This window comes from Falco cherrug, chromosome 4 (assembly GCF_023634085.1).
Source record: "Falco cherrug isolate bFalChe1 chromosome 4, bFalChe1.pri, whole genome shotgun sequence".
Classification (NCBI taxonomy): Eukaryota; Metazoa; Chordata; class Aves; order Falconiformes; family Falconidae; genus Falco; species Falco cherrug.
In genome coordinates, this window is record NC_073700.1 from 6498668 (window position 1) to 6518924 (window position 20257).

General features: G+C 39.4%; 1 protein-coding gene across 2 annotated transcripts in view; it reads left to right on the plus strand.

Annotated features, from left to right (window-relative positions):
* SFMBT1 (Scm like with four mbt domains 1) overlaps positions 1-20257 on the plus strand; it is a 38651-nt gene that overhangs the window by 10862 nt on the left and 7532 nt on the right. The window contains exons 3-17 of one of the 2 annotated variants that reach the window (XM_027812626.2): positions 464-704; positions 1143-1231; positions 2148-2394; positions 3580-3677; positions 4718-4831; positions 6056-6206; positions 8017-8099; positions 10028-10154; positions 10861-10974; positions 12406-12448; positions 13740-13804; positions 15258-15397; positions 17292-17401; positions 19114-19289; positions 20047-20225. In XM_027812626.2, the coding sequence (XP_027668427.1) occupies positions 464-704; positions 1143-1231; positions 2148-2394; positions 3580-3677; positions 4718-4831; positions 6056-6206; positions 8017-8099; positions 10028-10154; positions 10861-10974; positions 12406-12448; positions 13740-13804; positions 15258-15397; positions 17292-17401; positions 19114-19289; positions 20047-20225 (1977 nt within the window). The remainder of the gene's footprint in view (positions 1-463; positions 705-1142; positions 1232-2147; positions 2395-3579; positions 3678-4717; positions 4832-6055; positions 6207-8016; positions 8100-10027; positions 10155-10860; positions 10975-12405; positions 12449-13739; positions 13805-15257; positions 15398-17291; positions 17402-19113; positions 19290-20046; positions 20226-20257) is intronic. The other variant, XM_005444226.4, reaches the window with a different exon arrangement.

Genomic DNA, 20257 nt, shown 5'->3' on the forward strand with positions numbered 1-20257 from the left:
ATTTGTGACTTCTTAAATGACCACGGCAGAAGAGACAGTGATGTTGCTATGTAAACCATGCCTGTGTACTTTAAACAGGCTCTTTGTCCAAAGAGTTTGAAAGAGAGAGAAAGTCAAATTGTGTTGCTGCGTTTGACCTTTAGTTTTGCCCTGCTTGACAACCCAGCTGTGAGTTGGAAAGCTTTTCAGTGATGGCTGAGTTATTGTCCAGGGCAGGAAGATGAATTGCAAGGTATTGATTAAGGTTGAAAAGGTACTCTGAAATGCAAAGGAGATTTCATTAATGATGATTCTGTGTGCATTCCGATTTGGGTCACACAGTGTGATGAAGTTGTTTCTCTGAAGAGACTGGATGGCATTTGGCTTGAAGTTTTTTGCTAATGAACATGTCTAAATTGTTCTCCCTGTTGTTCCACAAAGTTCCTGGGTGGTACTGAAATGTGACAATCTTCTTCCTCTTCAGGTGGATACAAGTTTGCAGAATGGTTTTGCCCCTGGTATGAAGCTAGAAGTTGCTGTCAAGTCTGACCAAAACACCTACTGGGTAGCCACCATCATTACTACCTGTGGGCAGCTGCTCCTGTTGCGCTATGATGGTTATGGGGAAGACCGCAAGGCTGACTTTTGGTGTGATATCATGACAGCCGATTTGCACCCCATTGGCTGGTGTGAGCAGAACAAGAAGATTCTCAAAGTGCCTGAAGGTATTGGCTCTACATGCAGAAGTGGGGAGTACCTTAAAAAGTATGGGTTTGTCCTTTGTAAGCCTGACAGGTAGTCTTTGTAATTGCTATTATGTGCAGGTGGTGTTGCTGTCATAAATTGAGGTTGTCTGCCATGTTTTTCTGAAATTCTATGACTTATAGTAGGAGATTTCTCTTTTACCGGAGAGGACTTAGATTAATCTAAAAACTGGATGTATTTTTACAGAGGCTTGTGGTTATCTTAATCATCGCCCACCAAATTCTACTGCTTTGTCATTTCCTTTAAAGACTTTGTTGTTTTGTTTCTTCTTTCAAGACATTACTGGCAAGTCCGGCAGATTCTTGTGAATTAGGCAGCACAAGAGTAATGTCTTGTTGTCTGAATAATCTTTAACTGGCAGGAAGAATCACAGTCTTTCTTCCTCGCTTTTCACTCAGGTATCAAGGACAAGATACCTGACCAGGAGGAATTCCTTCACCGAGCACTGAAAGGAGCATGCAGCGCTCCTGCTAACCTGCTGGAGGGGGTAAGTGCTGCTCTGTGCTGCGTCTTGGGTTTTGTCTTGATTTTCCTCTTTGTCATTAAGGAAACCCTCTTCAGATTGTCAGTTCAGTTCCTTTTTTAAGTTTAGGGAGCATTGTGGTATGCTGCTGACCTTGAAGTTCTACACTCTAGTGTTTCCTATTTACAGTATTTAATTTTGATAGTGCTGTCCTGAAGCATATCTGTCACTGCAGGTTTGGGCTCCTCATTAATCCTATCAAAAGAAAAACCTTTTTCAAACTCCCTTAGGTTTCAGTCTTCCTCCTGTTCTGCTTCTCCTTCATCCTGCTCTAAGGAAATAATCCTTTCTTTATCTAGCTTTCATGTTGTCCTCTTTCTCAGTGGATTTCTTTCACTTTTTTCTTTTCTTTATAGCTAATGGTTAGGTTATTGTTTCATTTAAATCTCACATCTTTGCTAGTGAAGAGCCAATTTTTTATCCCCTCCTCTGCAGTTAAAACAATATTTGCACCTCATATTAGCGTCTGGTTGTGAAGTACAGAACATTATGGTTTTTAAATGCCATTGACATTGTCTTTACAGCTAACATTTTTATCTTTGTATGTTTTCTGTCTAGTCATCTTTGTATGCTAGATGACTCAGTTTTAGAAAGATTATTCATGCTTCCTTCAAACCTTGAATATGTAAGTGATAATGCTTCTGAAAATGAAGATGAGGACTTAAATTAAATGACGTATGTGACTGTATCTACAGGCAGTGCAGAAGCTCTGATGCAAGCACCAGTGATTCTAAACATTGTCGTTTCTGTTGTCTTGTGTTAGTAAGGGACCTGTATTTCTTTACTTCTGTGTTCATACTTTATTTATGCAAAAGGAGTGTGTATAAATAAGTATTGGATTTGGTTTGTTCTGTTGTACAGAATAATTTGTGTTTTGTAGCTTCACAGGGGAAAAAATCCATTGGATCTCATTGCACCAGGCTCCCGGCTAGAACTGCAGAACATCCGGGATTCCCTGGAAGCCTGGATAGTCAATGTGGTAGAAAATGTTGGTGGGCGACTGAAATTGCGATATGAAGGGCTGGAGGATTCTGACAAGTTTGACCAATGGCTGTTCTACTTGGACCCTTTCCTTCATCAAGTGGGATGGGCAGCTCAGCATGGATATAGCCTGCAACCACCTTTAGGTACTTCAAAACATCTATCTTTTATATGGCCATCAGAGGCTAGAGAATACTGCTGCTGCTTTAGTGCTCTAAATCTGCCTTCTGGATGCATACAGTGGTCACATAATCGGTGTGTGATCTGACAAATATTGTATCTAACAGAATATAAGTGAAAACACCAGTAAATAGTCCTACAAGAATTTACAACCGCTCTTTCAAAAGTTGCTAAATGGTTTTGCCTGTTTGTGGAAAGGGAGGAACTCGGGAAGGGGTTGCCTTCATGGTTATTTTCAGTAGGTTTATATTCCTGGCAGGGGGAAGAGTCACCTGGTTTTGAAGTAGTGCTCAACAGGAGCTTTTGCAGTTGTGACTCCAAGTCTACTAGGCTAATTAAGGCATAAACAATTGTTCTAACAAGAACAGTCGGTTTTGTTGTGGGTTGGTGTTGGGTTTTTTTTAACGTTTTCCCCTTATGGCAAGAAGAAGCTGTGCTGAGGAAACCAAACCAATTTCTGTTGAAATGGCTGAGCATGCTGTCTTTTCTAGTGCTTGACCAATCTCTGCTGAAATCAGGATTGTGATCAGGGAGATGCCAAATCGCTGACAGAAACTGGATGGATGGATTCCACAGTGCTATTTAAGTGAATAATGTCTTTTAAAAATGTTAGTTAGCTAGTGGGTTCGTTTCCTTTTAATGTCTATGTAAGAGCTTTGATATACTCACAGGGATCCCTTGTGTGTGATGGCACTGGTACAAGTAGTTCCTCTGATAGAAGAGAGGTGTGTGGTCAGCAATTATAGATGCTAAAAGAGTAACTTGCACAACTGGGAACGTTTCTTGAACTTTCTGCTTGCTTAAGCTTAAAACAAGCTAGCATTACACAGCTGGGGATTTTTTTACTGGTCTTACATTTCTCCAGAAGTTTTCCTTGGTGTTGATGCGATCTCTGTTTTCTCAGAAGAAGTAGACTGGGCAGAGTATGAGTGATACAGTGTTTCTTGACTTCAGTCCGTTTTTGTAACACATCCAAACGTCAAAGAAAACAGGAGTTTTTAAGAGGGCAGGTATTAGTGCAGTTCTGAACAGACATGAATTTAGCAGTTGGAGGATCACAGATAACACTTTTGGCTTTACTGCTAAGTGTTCTGAAGAAAAAGAAGAAGGAAGATGACTTCTTTCACTGTTTTCCTTTCTGTTTACTTAAGCCATTAGGTCCTTGAAGAGTGAAGCAGATTGGCAAGAGATCCTAAAGAAGGTGAAAGAGGAAGAAGAGGAGTCGTCAGTTCCTACAGATCTCTTTAAGGTAAAGACACAATATGTGTAGTTTAATGCTTTGGATGATACCATGAAAAGGCTAAGAAATGATTCAGGGAATTCAGTCACTGTTAACTCAAAATTCTATCCCTGTTTTGTTTTGGTGTTTTTAATTTTTCTTCCTTTCTCTAGTTTAAAAAAGTAAGAGTAAGAAAAAAATTAGCATACTATTGTGCAATTCTTGTTAAGTTAAACAACACACACATCGCAAGTATGTGAGCCATTAGTTGCCAAACTAGGAAAAATCCCTGGTTCTGATCCTTTATAATAACATCTCCAGTTGTGCACCAGCTGGTCTGGTGGATTACTGTCCTAGAGGAGTGCAGGGTTACTACAGTCTCTCATTGTGTGAGTACATCGAAAAGTTTAACATGTGTAACGTTTAATCTGTAACTGATACAGTTACAAGTGGTATATAACATGTCCTGAGTATTAGCAAATGTTACTAATGAGCCTGAATTTAAATATATTTGGATTGAAATTAAAAAAAATTAATCTTCATGGGGTTTGAGAAGTAGGATTGTAAATTTAGTCCTTTAAGTTCTTAGTTAATTTTTCTCAGCTTCTTTTGGACCCGTAAGCAAATTAGAAGAGGAGGTGCTGTTGCTTTTGAATGTGTTGGGTCATACACAGAGTAAGATATACATAACTCTGGAAAAATTGTTTTGCAGGTTTTTGTTAGGCTAAAGATGGAGACCTCTGTAGTTCTCTTTCTGTGTAGCTCATGATGAGTGCTAAAGGGCGGGGGCTGATTTCTGTTGACTTACTAGACCACCCTGTATTGTGAAACCTTGCTTCTGTGTGGGGAATGTCAGAGGATGAAAACTTGAGGACTCAGTTTCCTAAAACTGACAGGAAACTGTCAGTCTCAGAGGACATAATTGACCTTTTCATTATAGAGAGGTTGGTGGTACTCTGACATGTTGATTGCCTAGAATGAACTAATAAAAACTCAAGTTATCCTCTTCAGTTGAATTATGTAAGGTACTTCTCTTTTTGATAGAGAAAAGCAGGTAATCACACTGATAGGTTATTTTTCAGGATAAACCTGTGATTGGGGTGCATTCATTCTCTGAAGGCATGAAGTTAGAAGCTGTTGACCCAATGGCTCCTTTTGTAATCTCTCCTGCTACAGTTCTCAAGGTACCAGGATTCTTTTAACTTGTCATGCTAAGGTTTTATTCGGTTGCTACTTCTGTTCTTAAATGCTGAAGATAACTGATTATCTTAAAATCTTGCACTAGTTTTCAAATGTAAGTATTTTGTATGTCTGCTTTAGGGGACAGGTTGCTGTGAAATAGAATCCTTGCTGCTGGTGGTGAGACCATAGGGTTTGAATGGAGGCGAGAAGTTCCATAAAAATACAAGCTCAAAAGATGAAATGCTTCAAATTGTCAAACCCAGATTTTTAAAACATAACCCTCATAATCTGAATATCCAGTTGAAGATAGGTTTTGGGGTTTTGTTTTTTGCAAATGTTGTTTCATTACTGTGTGCAAGCTCTGATGTTTAGATGGCCTGATTTTCAAACAAGGGCCCATACATGGATTTAAATATTGAAACGAAAACTCCCCCAAAAGAAGTTTTGAGCAACTTCTATCTTCCTGTGTTAGTAAGCAGGTGAAAGGTTCTAAAGAGCCCTGCTTTGATGTAGTAAACCAAAATCTTGCTGTACAACAAAAAAACAGGACATATTTTAATTATTTTTAATATGTATTTTCCAGGAACTGTTGCTTTTTCTTTAGAAGAGATAGTCTTTCAATATAATATCTTACATTTTGGTGGTCTCTCGCTTTTAAACTCTAAAATACCATTACTTCAAATAAGGTGCTCGCCTGTTACTAAAAGGTGCAACTAGTTCCAAGCAAAGCAAAATCATTTACTTTTCTTGATACTTTCTTTCCCTGTTCCTGGTTACTTCAGGAGCATAATGGTTTTACTTGTGACGGTCCATCATGGGACACAGTTCAGCCTTGTTGACATAATCTGTTTGTTATTATGGAATGGTAGTAGAATCACAAACTCTTTAATTTCTCTGCGTTTTTCATAAGAAATTTCCATATGGCACTTGATCACCTTGTTTCTGAAGTGCTCATACATTATCTTTTGTTATGGTTATTTATTTCAAGATAATGCAGAGGAGTTTGCTGGTTTATGAATCCTATAGATTCTCTCTTTTGGTTTATGGGTTTTTTTATTTTTATTTTTATTTTTATTTTTATTTTAAATGCTTACAGTGTTCCAAGGTAAAGGGTTTCCATCACACAGTGTAACTCTTTCATAAAGTTATCAAAATCGGGGAGAGAGAGCAGTAGAACAGAATCTGCTACTTACAAGACCACATGGTTCTCTTTTTGCTGACTACAGGTATACAATGACAAATATTTCATGATAGAAATTGATGACTTGAGACCAGACCGTACAACCAGCCAGTCTTACATTTGTCATGTCAACAGTGCTGGTATTTTCCCTGTGCAGTGGAGTCTGAAGAACGGCTTGCATCTCAGTCCCCCACCAGGTATGTTTGTGCAAGCTTGTCATGCTTGCTGCACTTTGAAGGAAGTAGATTGCCAATCCCCAGAGCGGTAGGTTTAGGCCAACGCTTTTGCAAAAGAATTATGTGTAGTAGCACAAGCCAAGAACAAGAAAGATCAAAATCTGAAGAACAGGAGCTTTGAGTTAGTGAATCTGAAGTTTCCTGGGTACATGCCTGAATTTGAGAAGATGACAGTGGCTGGCGTTGCTGGTCATGCATAAAAACCTGAACACTTAAACAAATGGAGTATGTGTTCCAGGGCTGAAGGCAATGTTGATTTCAGCATTAATTAACATATCAGATGCCTATAGTCTTTGCATTGGATTTTTGCTTCTGGTCAGAATGGAACATTGTTATCCAACATTTTATAATATTTTTAGATTATCACTTAGAAGTTAATGAAGTATTTTTTTTTGAAAGACTTACCAGGCAAGGTAGCAGATTGCTGAAACGTTGCTTCAGGACATAAGGGAATAGGGGAGTGATCCTCAACCATGAAATATTTATTCATTTTCTCAAAATGGAGATGTCAGTGGTACTGTAAAACCAGGGACTCGGTACTCTTATTCACCACCACAGAATTCTAAAAGTTTTGCTTTAACTGCTTGTGACATCAGGGGAGCAAAGACCATGGGATGGATGTTTGTCTCTTGCCTTTCCTTGGGTAAGGTACAAGGAGTGGCTTTGCCTGAACCAGCAATTACCTAGAATTTTGCATGTGAAAGATGAAATCTCGCTTTCTAGGCATGTGACTGGAGCTGACAAAAGTTTTAAGCTTCTCTTCTCATAGTCCCCCTGGAAATGTCAGGCATTCTGAATTGTGTGAGGTCTCAAGAGCCCTACTGGCACCAATAAAACTGAGAAAAATAAATAGGTTCTTTTGTGGTTAGGCCCTCTGTGAGGGGTAGTTGAACTTCATGTTTTTAGACTGTCATGTTAATGCTATATTCTTAAATTAGGTTTAAATTTATTTTTTTTTCATTTCTTAAGCCTTTGTCACAGGCATCCCATGTAGGGGGATGCTTCCAAGGTACTACTGGCATAAGTGCTGTAGTTGTCTCCTTGTTAATATACTGCCAGCCTCTGTCATGGCAGCACACTTCTGCACCCAGTTCCCTTCAGTTATCTGCTTTTTACTAGATCACAGGGAAGTGAAGTATTTACTTTTGTCTTTTTCTTGGAAGGATGCTCTGCCTCCTGATGGACTCCATGTTAAGACTCTTCCCTTCAAACATGTATGCAGATTTACAGCTGTTAGCAAACTTGATGAGCCTCTTAGGATGTCCAACTGCTCTCTTTAATGACTTAGTATTTAGCATGTTCTGGAGAGAGTAGTATGTTGATATTGTGCATATTTTGAGTGCTCTGTTTAAAAAAAAAACAACTGTAAGAGCTGGCATGACAACAGTGAAGTAATCTTGCAGAAATTTCTCCTTCATTTCTTCTGTACCCTGTGAAAAGGGTGCAGACGCTTCCCCGTGTTTCAATCGCTGCCCTTGTCTGCTTATTAGATGTACTTTATTCACACTTAAAGTTGCTCTCTGTAAAGTCACTTTCAGTTTGATGCCATTTCAAGTAAAAAATGGGCCCAAAGCCTCTCTGCAATGAAAATAAAGAGGGTATCTCAAACACATGAGAACCCTGCTGTGGGCTGACCTGCGGTGGCTTGGTGAAGTCCTGGTCAGCTGACAAACTTGAGCGACCCAGACAGATTTCAGTGATGGGTACTTCATGTCAGTTTGAAATTAGTCTCATGCTGTTACGGTAACCCCTTTGCTTTTTCTTCACCTAGGTTATCCTGGGCAGGACTTCGATTGGGCAGACTACCTCAAACAATGCGGTGCTGAGGCAGCTCCCCAGAGCTGCTTCCCTTTGGTAAGGTTCTCTTGCAGAAAAATCTCTCTTCTGTTCTGTGAATGACACTCTTCAATCCAGAGAGAAGAACCTTTTGCATGTTTTTGACTTAAATTACGTTTCCAAGGAGAATAGACTAGTTCAGTTGGAAGGGACCTACAATGATCATCTAGTTCAACTGCCTGACCTCTTCAGGGCTGCCCAAAAGTTAAAGCATATTATTAAGGGCATTGTCCAAATGCCTCTTAAATACTGACAGGCTTGGTGCATTGACCAGCTCTCTAGGAAGCCTGTTACAGTGTTTGACCAGCCTCTCAGCAAAGAAATGTTTCCTGATGCCCAGTCTGAACCTCCCTGGGGGCAGCTTTGAACCATTGCCATGTGCCCTGTCACTGGATCCCAGGGAGAAGAACTCAGCACCTCCGTCCACTTGCCCTTCTCAGGAAGCTGTAGAGAGCAATAAGGTCACCCCTCAGCCTTCTTTTCTCCAAACAAGACAAGCCCAAAGTCCTCAGCTCTTCCTCATAGGACATTCCTTCCAGCCTCTTCACCAGCTTTGTTGCCCTCCACTGGATGCATTTGAGTACCCTAACACTGTACCTGTGATAACCGAGGAAATAGAAAGTTAAAATGATAGAAATGTATGGGAACTAAAGTAGGTGTGTGCCCATTTTCTACATAAGGAAGTGGTGAACCAAATGCTTCAGTTGTGATAAAGCAGATCGAAAATAAATCATTGTTTTGTGAAATTGAGATGTGTAAGAGTCCATGGAATAGTCATAAAACAGCATCAATCTTTGGCAGTCCTGTAATTGTGGAAACAGGGCCTTTTAATACACCTTATTTTCATTTACTTGGTGTACTCTTTCAATCTTCCCTCCTTTCAGCTTGAAAAATTCATTCCGTTGTATTAGCCAATACCAAGTCATCTTAAATTAGTACCAAATACTCATTTTACATTAGTCAGTGCCTGAAGTACTTGCTAGATTTTGGGCTTTTGTTGGTTCAGTGACAGTACTGCTGTCTCCCAAAGCACAATACCTTGTCAAGCAGAAAAGGGTGCTATTTACATCTGCCTTCCAATTCCATTTGCAATACTTGGGCTATAGCAGTGCTTAGGGGAATAAATTAAAATGAATAATTACCATTTTTTTGAAGAGGGTGTTTCTGGCTATGAATTCCTGTTGCCCTTGTTCTGTCTTGTAAGCTGTGGCATCTTAGAACAGGTCATTGAATTTATTATCCCTTTTCTGAGAAGAGTGGATCACTGTAAGCTAGTTGCAGAATTTGTAATGTATTGATCCTGTAATTACGTTGCAGAGTGGCTCTGGGAGGAAGAGTCCTCTGTCGGGTTGTTACTTCTTATCTTTAATTCAGTAGCCTCAGAGCTGGGTAAATATCCATTCTTAATGTTTTAGGAAATTTTTTTATAATTATGAACTAAATTGATGAATAAAGTAAAATCCTACTTATCCAAAAAATGTAAAATGAAAAGAAAGCTTCCTTTGCTGTCTGCCAGAACTCATTTGGATGAGGCAGGGATGTTATTTGTATACATAAAGTGGATTTCCAAGCTAACATAATAGAACAGAGAGCCTGGTCAGGCTATTTGTCAGACTTATCACTTACATAGCAAGCAGCAGAGAACTCCTGGTTGCTTAGAATGCACTCACTCTTTTCAGTGAGTCTCAGCATCCTTATTTTTGAGTACCAACATGCTCTTTTCTAGGTCTGTCTACAGAGCAATTTTTAAACTTAAATATTTTGTAGTTTGTAATATATCTTACTTGTATTCAATATGCTAATCGTCTAAAATCTTCTCTGACTGCATGAGTATTTATGTTACTCTGACACTGAGGCTTTTATGTGTTGTTCCTGTTTATGGATATTCATATCACGTACTGGATATACAGATGGTATTTTACAGAAGTGATCTGCCCTTTTCCTAGTTAACTTCTGACCACGGATTTAAAGAGAATATGAAACTTGAGGCTGTGAACCCAGTTGATCCTGAAGAAGTTTGCATTGCTACAGTCACCAAGTTGAAAGACTCCTACCTCTGGCTTCAGCTGGAGGGTAAGCCTGATGTGGGAGAGGAGAGTAGCACTTGCATTGATTCTTGTGTAGTACCATCACCAAACTCAAGCTGTACCTGGAGCAAACTCACTGTGTGCGGAGTATGGGCAGCAAATAACCATTGTCTCTGTAAAAACACAGCAAAACCCCCCTTGGCATTGTCTGTTTCCCACTTAGCCCTGGGTGGCAGTGCTTGCTTAAGCCAGGCAAAAGTGGCATTTGTGCATTGCAGTGTGGCAGTGCTAGGGTCGTGCACTGCGCAAAGTGCTGATCAGTGTCTTTCAGAAAGCAAGGGCCTTGTCAGATTTTTTTCAAATGAGTGACTTGCATTCTGAGCAAGCTTTGACCAGACCTAGGAAGAAAACTTCTAGATAGGCTCTTCATTAAGATAGAAGAGGCCTATGGCAGCCATTCTCCATTATAATCCCATTTCTTGATTGGAAGTACATCAGCATGCACTTACTATGCACTGTGCATCTCTGCTAAACTGTCGATGGCAAATTCCCATCTCCAGCCTTTAGGAGGAAGCAAATGAGGTCAGGAAAGAATCTGGTCAATAAAAGGAGATGAATAAACAATTGATGCTGTGTTCCAGATATGCCATAAGTAAAAGCAGCTTAGCTGGCAAACATATAGCAAGCTTTAACCAAATGAGGGCTTTTATTTTTATGAGTTCTTTCAATTTTTGCTTCTCTAAACTGAACAGGCTCCAAGAAGCCCGTCCCTGACTGTATAGTGAGCGTGGAATCAATGAATATATTTCCAGCGGGTTGGTGTGAGACGAATGGATATCAGCTCAGACCTCCTCGCAAAGCAATAGGTATCAGTTCTGTTCTTTTGCAGTGGTTAGCAGGTTTGCAGGGTTGATGGAGATGGCAAGACCTTCACGAGCAGGTGACTGCAGAATTACTGCTGGCATCACTGAATTTGGAAACATTCACCATGTACAGAGAATCTATGCCTTGTGCAACTGTTCCCTGGCTGTTAGGTCCAGTTGGAATCCATACAACAACTCCAAAACTGGCAGCGTTGGCTTGAGACCCTTGCATGCTGTACGAGCACGGGGAAAAGTTCCATTAGTCACAATAAAGAAATCATATCTGTGTGTACACACACACACACATGCTATGAATATACTTTTGTCTGAGCTGTTCTCACCATGTGTCTGACTGATTCTGATTTTATACTTGCACTTGTGCAAGTCAAAGCAATGCCGTAACAGAATGGTGGTTAGTGCGTATACATTTTGGAGTTGAAATAAAGGGGACTAAGCTTTCTAAATGGGTCAGATGGTGATGATCCCTAATGCCAAAATGCTGAAAAGTATATCCTACCTGTTTTAACCATACTAGTAAGTAGCATAAGATAGTGTTTTCTCTCAAGTAGTTAGTGAGGTCTCTTTAATAAAGTTAAATGGGAGTTGGAGAAACTGAAGAATTTCCTGAATGTTTATAAAGATAAGAAAATTGTAAGATTGGAACAAGCTGTCATTTGCTGCAAGTCAAAGCAAGGGAAATTAATCTGAGACATGCCTGTGCTGCCAAGGATAGAGGAGGAAGTGGAGGGAACCTAATTAGAGAAAAGATGCTTTAAACAAAGAAAATTCAGAAGTTTACTGGAGACAGCCTGAAATTGCTGGAAAGGCACATGTTTCATTACCTTGTGTGATATTACCCAATTGTGAAAGCCAGAATTAGGAAGCGGACCCACTGTCTACTTGACTTTCTTAGTTACAACAATGTTTTCTTCCTAGCAGTTGGCTTAAGTCATACGTGTTTCTACCACCTAATTTCATGCCATTTCGAAGTTGAACAGTGTTAAAGTTACTCTGTCAGTGAAGTGGCAAGTTAGGCCTATGCACTTAACCTTTGGTTAGGTTTCAGCACCCAAAGGTGCTGAAAAGAAAAGGATATAATTCCTTTTTTGGCTGGTATTACAGCTAGTTTAGGGGCTACCATGCAAACAAAGATGCACAAAAGGTGAGATTTCCTGGAAGACTAGGGATATGCATGCCTGATTTGATGAATTTTTAGTGAAAGTTGAAGTAAACCTTTTGGGTTAGTTCAATTACATGGGGCAGCATGCCTCTAGTGTAGATGGGTCAGCTGTCTCACAGTGCAGTGACTTTGCATGTAGATTCTTGTTGGCCTATAACTTAGAGGAGATGAGTCTACTGTATATATTGTACTAGGCATTTCATTTGTTTGCCTCTCATATTTTGCTGTTTATTTTTTCATTTTCTTCCTTTCAGTAAACAAGCAGAAAAAAATTGCAGTAGTTCAACCAGAGAAACAGTAAGTAACAGGTTTTTGCTTTTATTTTTTGTTGGGGGTTGGTTTTCTTTTTTTTTTCTTTTTCTGCTTGGTAAATCATGTTGTCTTAGAGGAGATTTAGCTTTACAGGACTGTTGTACTGAGGGTTGAGAGATTCCGCAAGCCATTTATCTTCTTGCTGCTAGTTCCTGTCGATGTTGAAAAAGACACCTCTTACATAGCTGTAGCAGGAGATGGAAAGCATGAAACTCATGGTTTTTTAACATTGCTAGTGCAACTCAGCTGAATTATTAAATAGATCAAGTCATTGAAGTTCTGGGCTTGAAGTTGTTGATATTTTAATTTTAAAAGATTGCATTATCAGTGAGTAGTGGAGTGCATTGAAGAAAAACTATCTTGATCTTAAGACTGTGTTTATAAGTTTGTGCTTGAGGCTTTTATAAATTGTGTTTCATAGGGAAAATTAGTAGGTTCCCTTCAAGTTGTATTCCCTTCTCAAATAATACAGTTTCTATAATGTAAACATGCTTAGAAAGTGTGGCTGTCTTAATATGTAATTGTGCTTTTACACAGCTGATCAGAAAATTTGGCTTTAGTGTGAGCGCTGTCATTTAGTAGATGAACTTCTAATAGTTCCTTCCCGGTTTAAATTTGGCTCAGACTAGCCAAAAAAGAGAATTCTACCAATATCGACAATTCATCTATAAACTCTGTGTCATGCATATGAAACTCTTTCATGTGAGCCTGCTTGAAAATGCTCAGTAGAATGCCTGACAGTTGGTTTTATGGACTCTTACCGCTTTACAAACACCAGATCTGTCAGTAGCCCTGCCAATGTTTTCATTGCTGCTAAAATACTGAGCAGACTGTTCTTCCATGTTTTGTAATTGGGATTCTTACCAGAGTACTTGAGTCATTTTGGTTGTATTTTGTTTGAAATCCATCTTTTTCAAAATGCTTAAGGTATGACTGTACGCTGCTTTGTGCCATGAAATGTGAAATGAAGTTAAAAGGAGGCAGAAAATGTAAATTGTTGGTAGCTTTGTGTGATGTGTTTGATCAGTGTGGTAGCCCATGTATTTCAAGCAAGGAAGGATTGCTGCTACCTGTAGCAGTACAGTAGTCCTTTCCAAACTGAATTTGATAGTCTTTGTATGTTGTTATTATGAAACAGGAGAGATGAAAAAGCAGACTAATAAGACGACCTGGAGAGAGGAAAAAAAAAAAAAAAAGTAATGGTGGGGTTTAGTAACTGAAAGGTGACTATCCTTACCATCTGTCCCTTTTTCCAACCTTCTTCTTTTCATTTCAGAATTTTGTCTTCAAGGACAGTTCATGATGGACTAAAGAACCAGGAACTGAACTCTTCTGACTCAGGTATTGATCAGAAAGGGCAGGCTAACAAGGACACAAGTCCCGTAACAATTCAGCAGCCTCATTGTTCAGCTGCTTAACATTCTTCTGTTAGGAAAGAGGAGGAATGGGTTTGAAGATTTTCATCCCTTGATGATTTGTTGAACTTCAGAAAAGAATGAAACAAACATACAATTACTTGTGTCCTGCAATTGATATGTGCATTAAACCCAGAGATAAGATTTTTTTACACTGGAACATCCCCTTCTAGCAGAGGATACATGGAGCCAAATGTGTACTGTGACCTATGCAGATGATTTTTATTTTTTTTATTGTCATATGCTTAATAATGTTGGGAGAAACTAACAGGCGCGTTGCATCTGGATTCTTTGAGTTGTTATATTCTAGCTTTGGGAAGCAGGTTTGTCTGTTTTTTATAACTTCATCATCATGATAAACAAAAGCAATTCAAACAGTAAACTGCTTTGTGTGCCAGATGGCAAAATCTAATAATTTTCTAAACTGTTGCAAGAATGAATATGATGAATAAGTACATCTGCTGGTGAAACAGTCGTACAGATCTATCTGTTTGGCAACAAAATGCCTCTTCTGCTGTTCTCTGTACAGTGAAATGCACATCTGAAGCTGCACCAAATGGAAGCTTTATAGAAGTGATTCCTGCTTGTTCAGCATTTTAATTGGCTGTTAATAGAATCATAATGTAAATTTGACTTCATATATTTATCTGCCAGTTACTAACTACTGAATTTAAGATCTTTAAGTGATAGTGTTGCTCAGTCAAGAAAAACTACAACCTGCTAGGGTAAAACAATTTTGTATTTATACGTAAGTATCTTGCAATACATATTATACATTAATTTGGGGCAGTATTGAACCATTTAATACATTTATAAAACTTGATGTCACTTCATCAAAGGTCACTTCATCAGTTGCTGCATCTTTTCCTTGCTGCTTGAGGGAAAAGTCTAAAAATGTAAAGCAATGTGATTGCTGCAGTTTAGGGTAAACAGTGGAGAATAGCTTTGCCAACTTCTTTGGTGGCAGAAGTTTCGGGGAGAGATAATGACTTAACTGGAAAACCTATCCATGATTACTGTGTAGGAAGTCCTTCTGCTACCAGAAAGTTGGGATTGTCCTCTTCTTGCCTCTTCTCACTGGTTAATACCATGAAACATCAGACTAGCCAGGAAGAAATGTTTCATTTCTGATACATCGCCAACTTTCCTGTAGTTTGACAGTTTGCAAGCATGCGTGTGAAGTATGGAAAAGATTTTGCAGCATCGAATAATTAATGCTGTCATTGCAAATATGACACTCACACTACCCCAAATTCATGTACTTCAAGACTTTTTCCCCTCCTTTTTTACAGCAGGCAAAATACTACTTATTGCAAGAGTCATTCTTTCCTGGGGAGGTTGTAGCATGTGATTTAAACGTTTGCCTTCTCATTTCTCAGTGGTCATTAATGGAAAGTACTGCTGCCCAAAGATCTACTTCAACCACCGGTGCTTCTCAGGGCCTTACCTTAACAAAGGCAGGATTGCAGAGCTTCCTCAGTCTGTGGGACCTGGGAACTGTGTCCTTGTTCTGAAAGAGGTGAGGTGGTTGTACACAGTGGACCTGCATATAGCAGTGTATCATAAATGCTAGAGTGTCTCTCTAATTATAGATGGGTAATTAATAAATTCAAGCTGATAATGAGTAAAGGGCGTGTGTGTGTGTGCATAAAATCAAGTATAAATCATGGACTGGTTTGTGAATGGCTGGAAAGAGTAAAAGCCTCTTGTTTATCTGAGTTACAGTCAACCTTCTACTGCTAAACCCTATTTTAGATTAAAACAGAGTAACCTGTAATTACCATAATCAAAGGAGTTGGTGTCTCTTTATAGCTGTAATAAGTGCTTCATTTTTAATTAACAGAATTAGCTTCAGATAATTCCAAAATTCCTTTACAGTTTGCACTGTTGGTGTTAAAACAGGAAATAAAGACTCTTCTTAGTAGCAATGGCAAACTGTTTTTGGTAGCTGGAAAACAAAAAGAATTCTATGTGTTTTTTAAGTTGGATGTGATTTGCAAAGATCAGATGAAATTGTGGTTTTGTTTTCTAATGTAACTGAGGGAGGAGAGGAGGGAAGAAGAGGCCATTCTTTAATGCCAAAGAGCCCCTTCTCCAGAACGTGTTTCACAGCAAATGTATAGGTACTTCAATGCAATAATTATTTTTCTGAAAGCTTCAAAAAGGTCACGTGGTGATTATTATCTGACCTGAGAGGCTGAAAGTTTCCCAAGGTGTAACTATATGCGCACACTCGAGCTTTCATGAAACAGTCATTTTAAATGCAAGGATTGGCTCAGCATGTCTGGAGTTTTTACCTTCCCTACCACATATCATAGCTGGGAGAGACCTTAGGAAGGACTTTCTGGCAGACGTGCTGTAAAACAAGAGTCCAGTGGGCAAGAGTTAAGCTGATTATTGAAAAAGTTCCATTCCTGCATTGGGAAAAGTACCCCATTCTTTCTGCAGATTTCAGTACTCTGATGTAAGCTGTAAGTAAAGAGCAAGTGGGAAATTGTGTGGCAGCTTCATTTAATTTGGAAGGTTTAACCCGCTTCACTGCCTGAAAGCGTGAAGTGTGCGCAGATCCTACTGATGTACGGATGCTGAGTGTTGCTAAAAGTTCAACCAATAAGCTCAGTTGTATTCATTTCAGTTATGATTGTTGCTCAATTTATGAATCCTAGAGTGAGTTTGGTACTTGTGTTATATTTAATACTCTTGAACTGTAGGCTTCTAGACTGCTGCATTAGCAGGATGAAGCTACAGGTTTGTTATGTCAAGGTTCTGATGCACCCAGTTGGGGAATGATTTGGAATAAGCACATACTAAAAATAAGAAATGAAATTTGAATGCACATTTTGTACTGTTCCCCCCTAACTTCAGGTTATTCATAACTCTGAGTTGCTTTACCACACCAAAGAAATTCTCATTTTATTATAGTACAAGCCTTATCATGGTTCATGAGAGCAAAACAGAGGAGAGCTTGAGATTCTGCAGTGTGATTTTGTAGCAAGTAGTGGGTTGGCAGGCAGCAATATCCTGCAGCATTTTTTGGCACTTCTTCACATGTCAAACAGTCTCTAAGATAATCGCTTAGATTTACCCAAGGTTATGCAAGTTTTGTAGTATTTGGCCCCAGGGTTTAATTTAGTGATGTGTAATTCAAGGGCAGTGGCTCAGAAATTGCTAGATACGCTTGTGACTCTGCAGACAAACTCTTGAAAGTTTGGCAATGCCCAAAGTGTCGACTGCTGTCAGTTTTCATTTTGGCAGTATCGGGAGGTATGTGTAATCCTGCTGTGAATGAGTGCTTTGATGCTAGATAATTTAGGTGAATAGAAGTAATTTCCTATTCTGTCCTGGCACTTTAAAACAGATTTACTGTACAAATAACTTACACGTATTTTTTCCTCTTCCCTCCTTGACTGTAGGTTCTCACTTTATTGATCAATGCAGCTTACAAACCTAGCCGTGTCCTGCGAGAACTGCAGCTGGATGAAGAGGCTGCGTGGCATGGGCATGGGGAGACCCTGAAAGCCAAGTAAATTCTCGTCCTATTCTCTGCTTAGTTGATCCCAATAGCAATGTTCTCTGCAGCCTATGCTTTCACTGCTCACATTTCAGAAAAGGAAAAACTGCTTTACGGCATATCAAAGTGCTGACAGCCATTAAACTTCCAAATCTTTATAAATTTCTCTGTGAATGTCTGGTGAAGTGCATCTGATGTTAATGCTCCTTAATATGCCAGGTGTGCTCTGCTGCTGTCACGTAAGCAGCTAGTGGTCAAGTTAAGAATGCTGCGGTACTGGTACAGCAGTGTATACACGGGCAGACCTGCAGGTGAAGCTTAAGATGATTTATTTAATTCACCTGAAGGTAGTTGTCAGTATGTTAAAGCAGAAGCACATACTGCTTAGGAAGCCTCTCAGACTTCCAAGGTGTTTCCACCCAAACTTTTCAGTGGAAGAAGATTCCTCTGAAATTAAGTTACAGCAATGCTCTGAAATGTCCTGGCATGGAAGTCTTTCTACATCAGCCTACCCTAAGCAGTCCCTAGTTTTCCTACTGAGTTTTTTGGGTTGGAGCTTCTTAGCAAGATTATTTTGTGGCTAGGAAAAAAAAATAGTGATTATATTTGCATATATTTGATAAATCCAGATATTCCCTTATAGTCTAGTGATGGTCTTATAATTAGGTCACTGTGTTTGCATACCAGAGATGAGAGTTTCCCAATGTGCCATAGCAGACTTTCTTACATAGTTTTGAACATGTCAGTAATTTTTTTGCTGGATCGGTTTAATGTGTAGAAAGACGCTTTTCCATGTGTTGAAGGATTGCTCTGGATTTTGACAATAGGAAGATCATATGAAAGGTCAGTGTAACGAGAAGATGTAGCTAAAGAGTAGAGAAAGAAAAAATGTGTTTGGTTTTGCTGAAATTGCTGTGTGTTTCCTTTTGTCATAGTAGTGACACCAGGAATATCTGGGCTATAAGGATAATAGCTCTTTTTTTCAGTGCATTAACTAGGTACTTGCAGGCCTGAGAAATCCCTAATAGATATCAGCATGTGCCAGTAGCTGTGCTGGGAGAACAAAGCAAAACTGATGAATGACTCTGGCAGATACTTCACAGTGTGGCTCTGTCAGTGTCATGGCAAGGCTGATGAGCAAAAAGAAATCTTTTCTTAATTTATATCAAACAGGACCAATATGTGGAGTCATGGCAAGTGACTGTCCTGACAAATTGTTCAGCAATTAGATGAAAGCTGATTGGAAATGTGACGGTAGTTCATTTCTTTGCCATAGTCTGTGCATAGAACAGCTCGCTAAAAGCTGTCTGCTGCTACCTTTATTCGCTAAATTGGCGCATTCCATCTTTGTTTCAGGGACCAGCTGTCCACATTACAGTGGACGCTTCTGCAGTCCCATAAAAACAAAGAAAGAACAAACCATCTGTGAACAAAGAAAACATCTAAACTCTGGGATAGTCCTTTCAGGGGGTATTTTATAGTCGCTGGGAGGGCAGTGTTACGGTGTTCGTTACTGCAGGCATGTCTCTGGCACTGCTTGAGGATCTGTCATAAGAGACAGGACGACTACTTGTTTTCTGGACTTGTCAGTCCATAAAGTTCTTCATTGCTCAGATTTTCCCTCAGGTTTATTTCAGAGCAACATTCTTGTACGCTTCTTGATGAAGTACTTTCATCCTGGTGATTAGAGGATTCCTGAATTACGACCATATTTTCAATGCTAGGTACAAAGGGAAGAGCTACCGTGCAACTGTGGAAGTTGTGAGGACGGCAGATCGGGTGGCAGATTTCTGTAGGAAAACATGTATCAAGCTGGAATGTTGTCCAAACCTCTTCGGCCCTCAGATGGTGCTGGATAAGTGTTCCGAGAACTGCTCTGTCCTGACTAAGACTAAATACAGTGAGTAGGTCGTTGATGTCAAAGCGAGGTGGGGCTTGGGGTGTTAGGTTTTGGTTTCTTCTAGCTTTGGCTCCAGAAGGAATCCAAAATACATTGTTTACACAAGGAGTAGCTCAAGCATTACCTACACAGGCCTACAAAATATCCATGTGCCAGTGTGTAGGGGAGAAAAAAAATAATTCTATATTAAGTGCTAGAAACATGGCTTAACTTTTGGTTGTGTGCTTAAAGTTTTCTTATTAAGACAACTTTTGGGACAAGGACTGATGCTAATATTGTCACTTAAGTGGCATTGTAATTGCTTTTACCAATTTGTTGTGGAACAAAATAAAAAACCTTCAAGCTCTTTTCTTAGCTTTTAGGGTTTTTAGGCTTTTTTAAACTATAACTGTTCGGCACTGTGAGAACAAATAGTGCACTGAGGACACATTTTAAAACTACAAAACATCACAAAAAGTGTCATTAAATTGGACCAATCTGTGGCTGATGATTTTTGTATAAAATCTGATCATTTAGGGCTTCTCAGAGACAGAGGAAGTAAATCTTCATAGGGCACATAAAATTGATTAATAACTCTTCTTCCTTAATCCAAATTGAAAAGGAAAGTACAGACATAATCATTTTGAAACTTTGTAGAATTGGGATTTCTATTGGGAAATGTCCTTTTACTGATTTTCCAGTCCTGATGATGGACAAACGTAACTAGGGACATTGAGGGTGCATTTCAACATGGTGCTCCTTTTTTCTGTCCTGGTAGCACACTATTATGGAAAGCGGAAAAACAAGCGGATAGGTAGGCCACCGGGTGGCCACAGTAACCTGGAAGTAGCCATGAAGAAACCAAATAAAAGACGGAAGAGACGAAAACATTTTTTTGTTCATAAGAAAAAACGTTCTTCTACTTCAGTGGATAACACTCCAGCTGGATCTCCCCAGGTATGAGACTGCCAACAGCTTTAATAGGTATG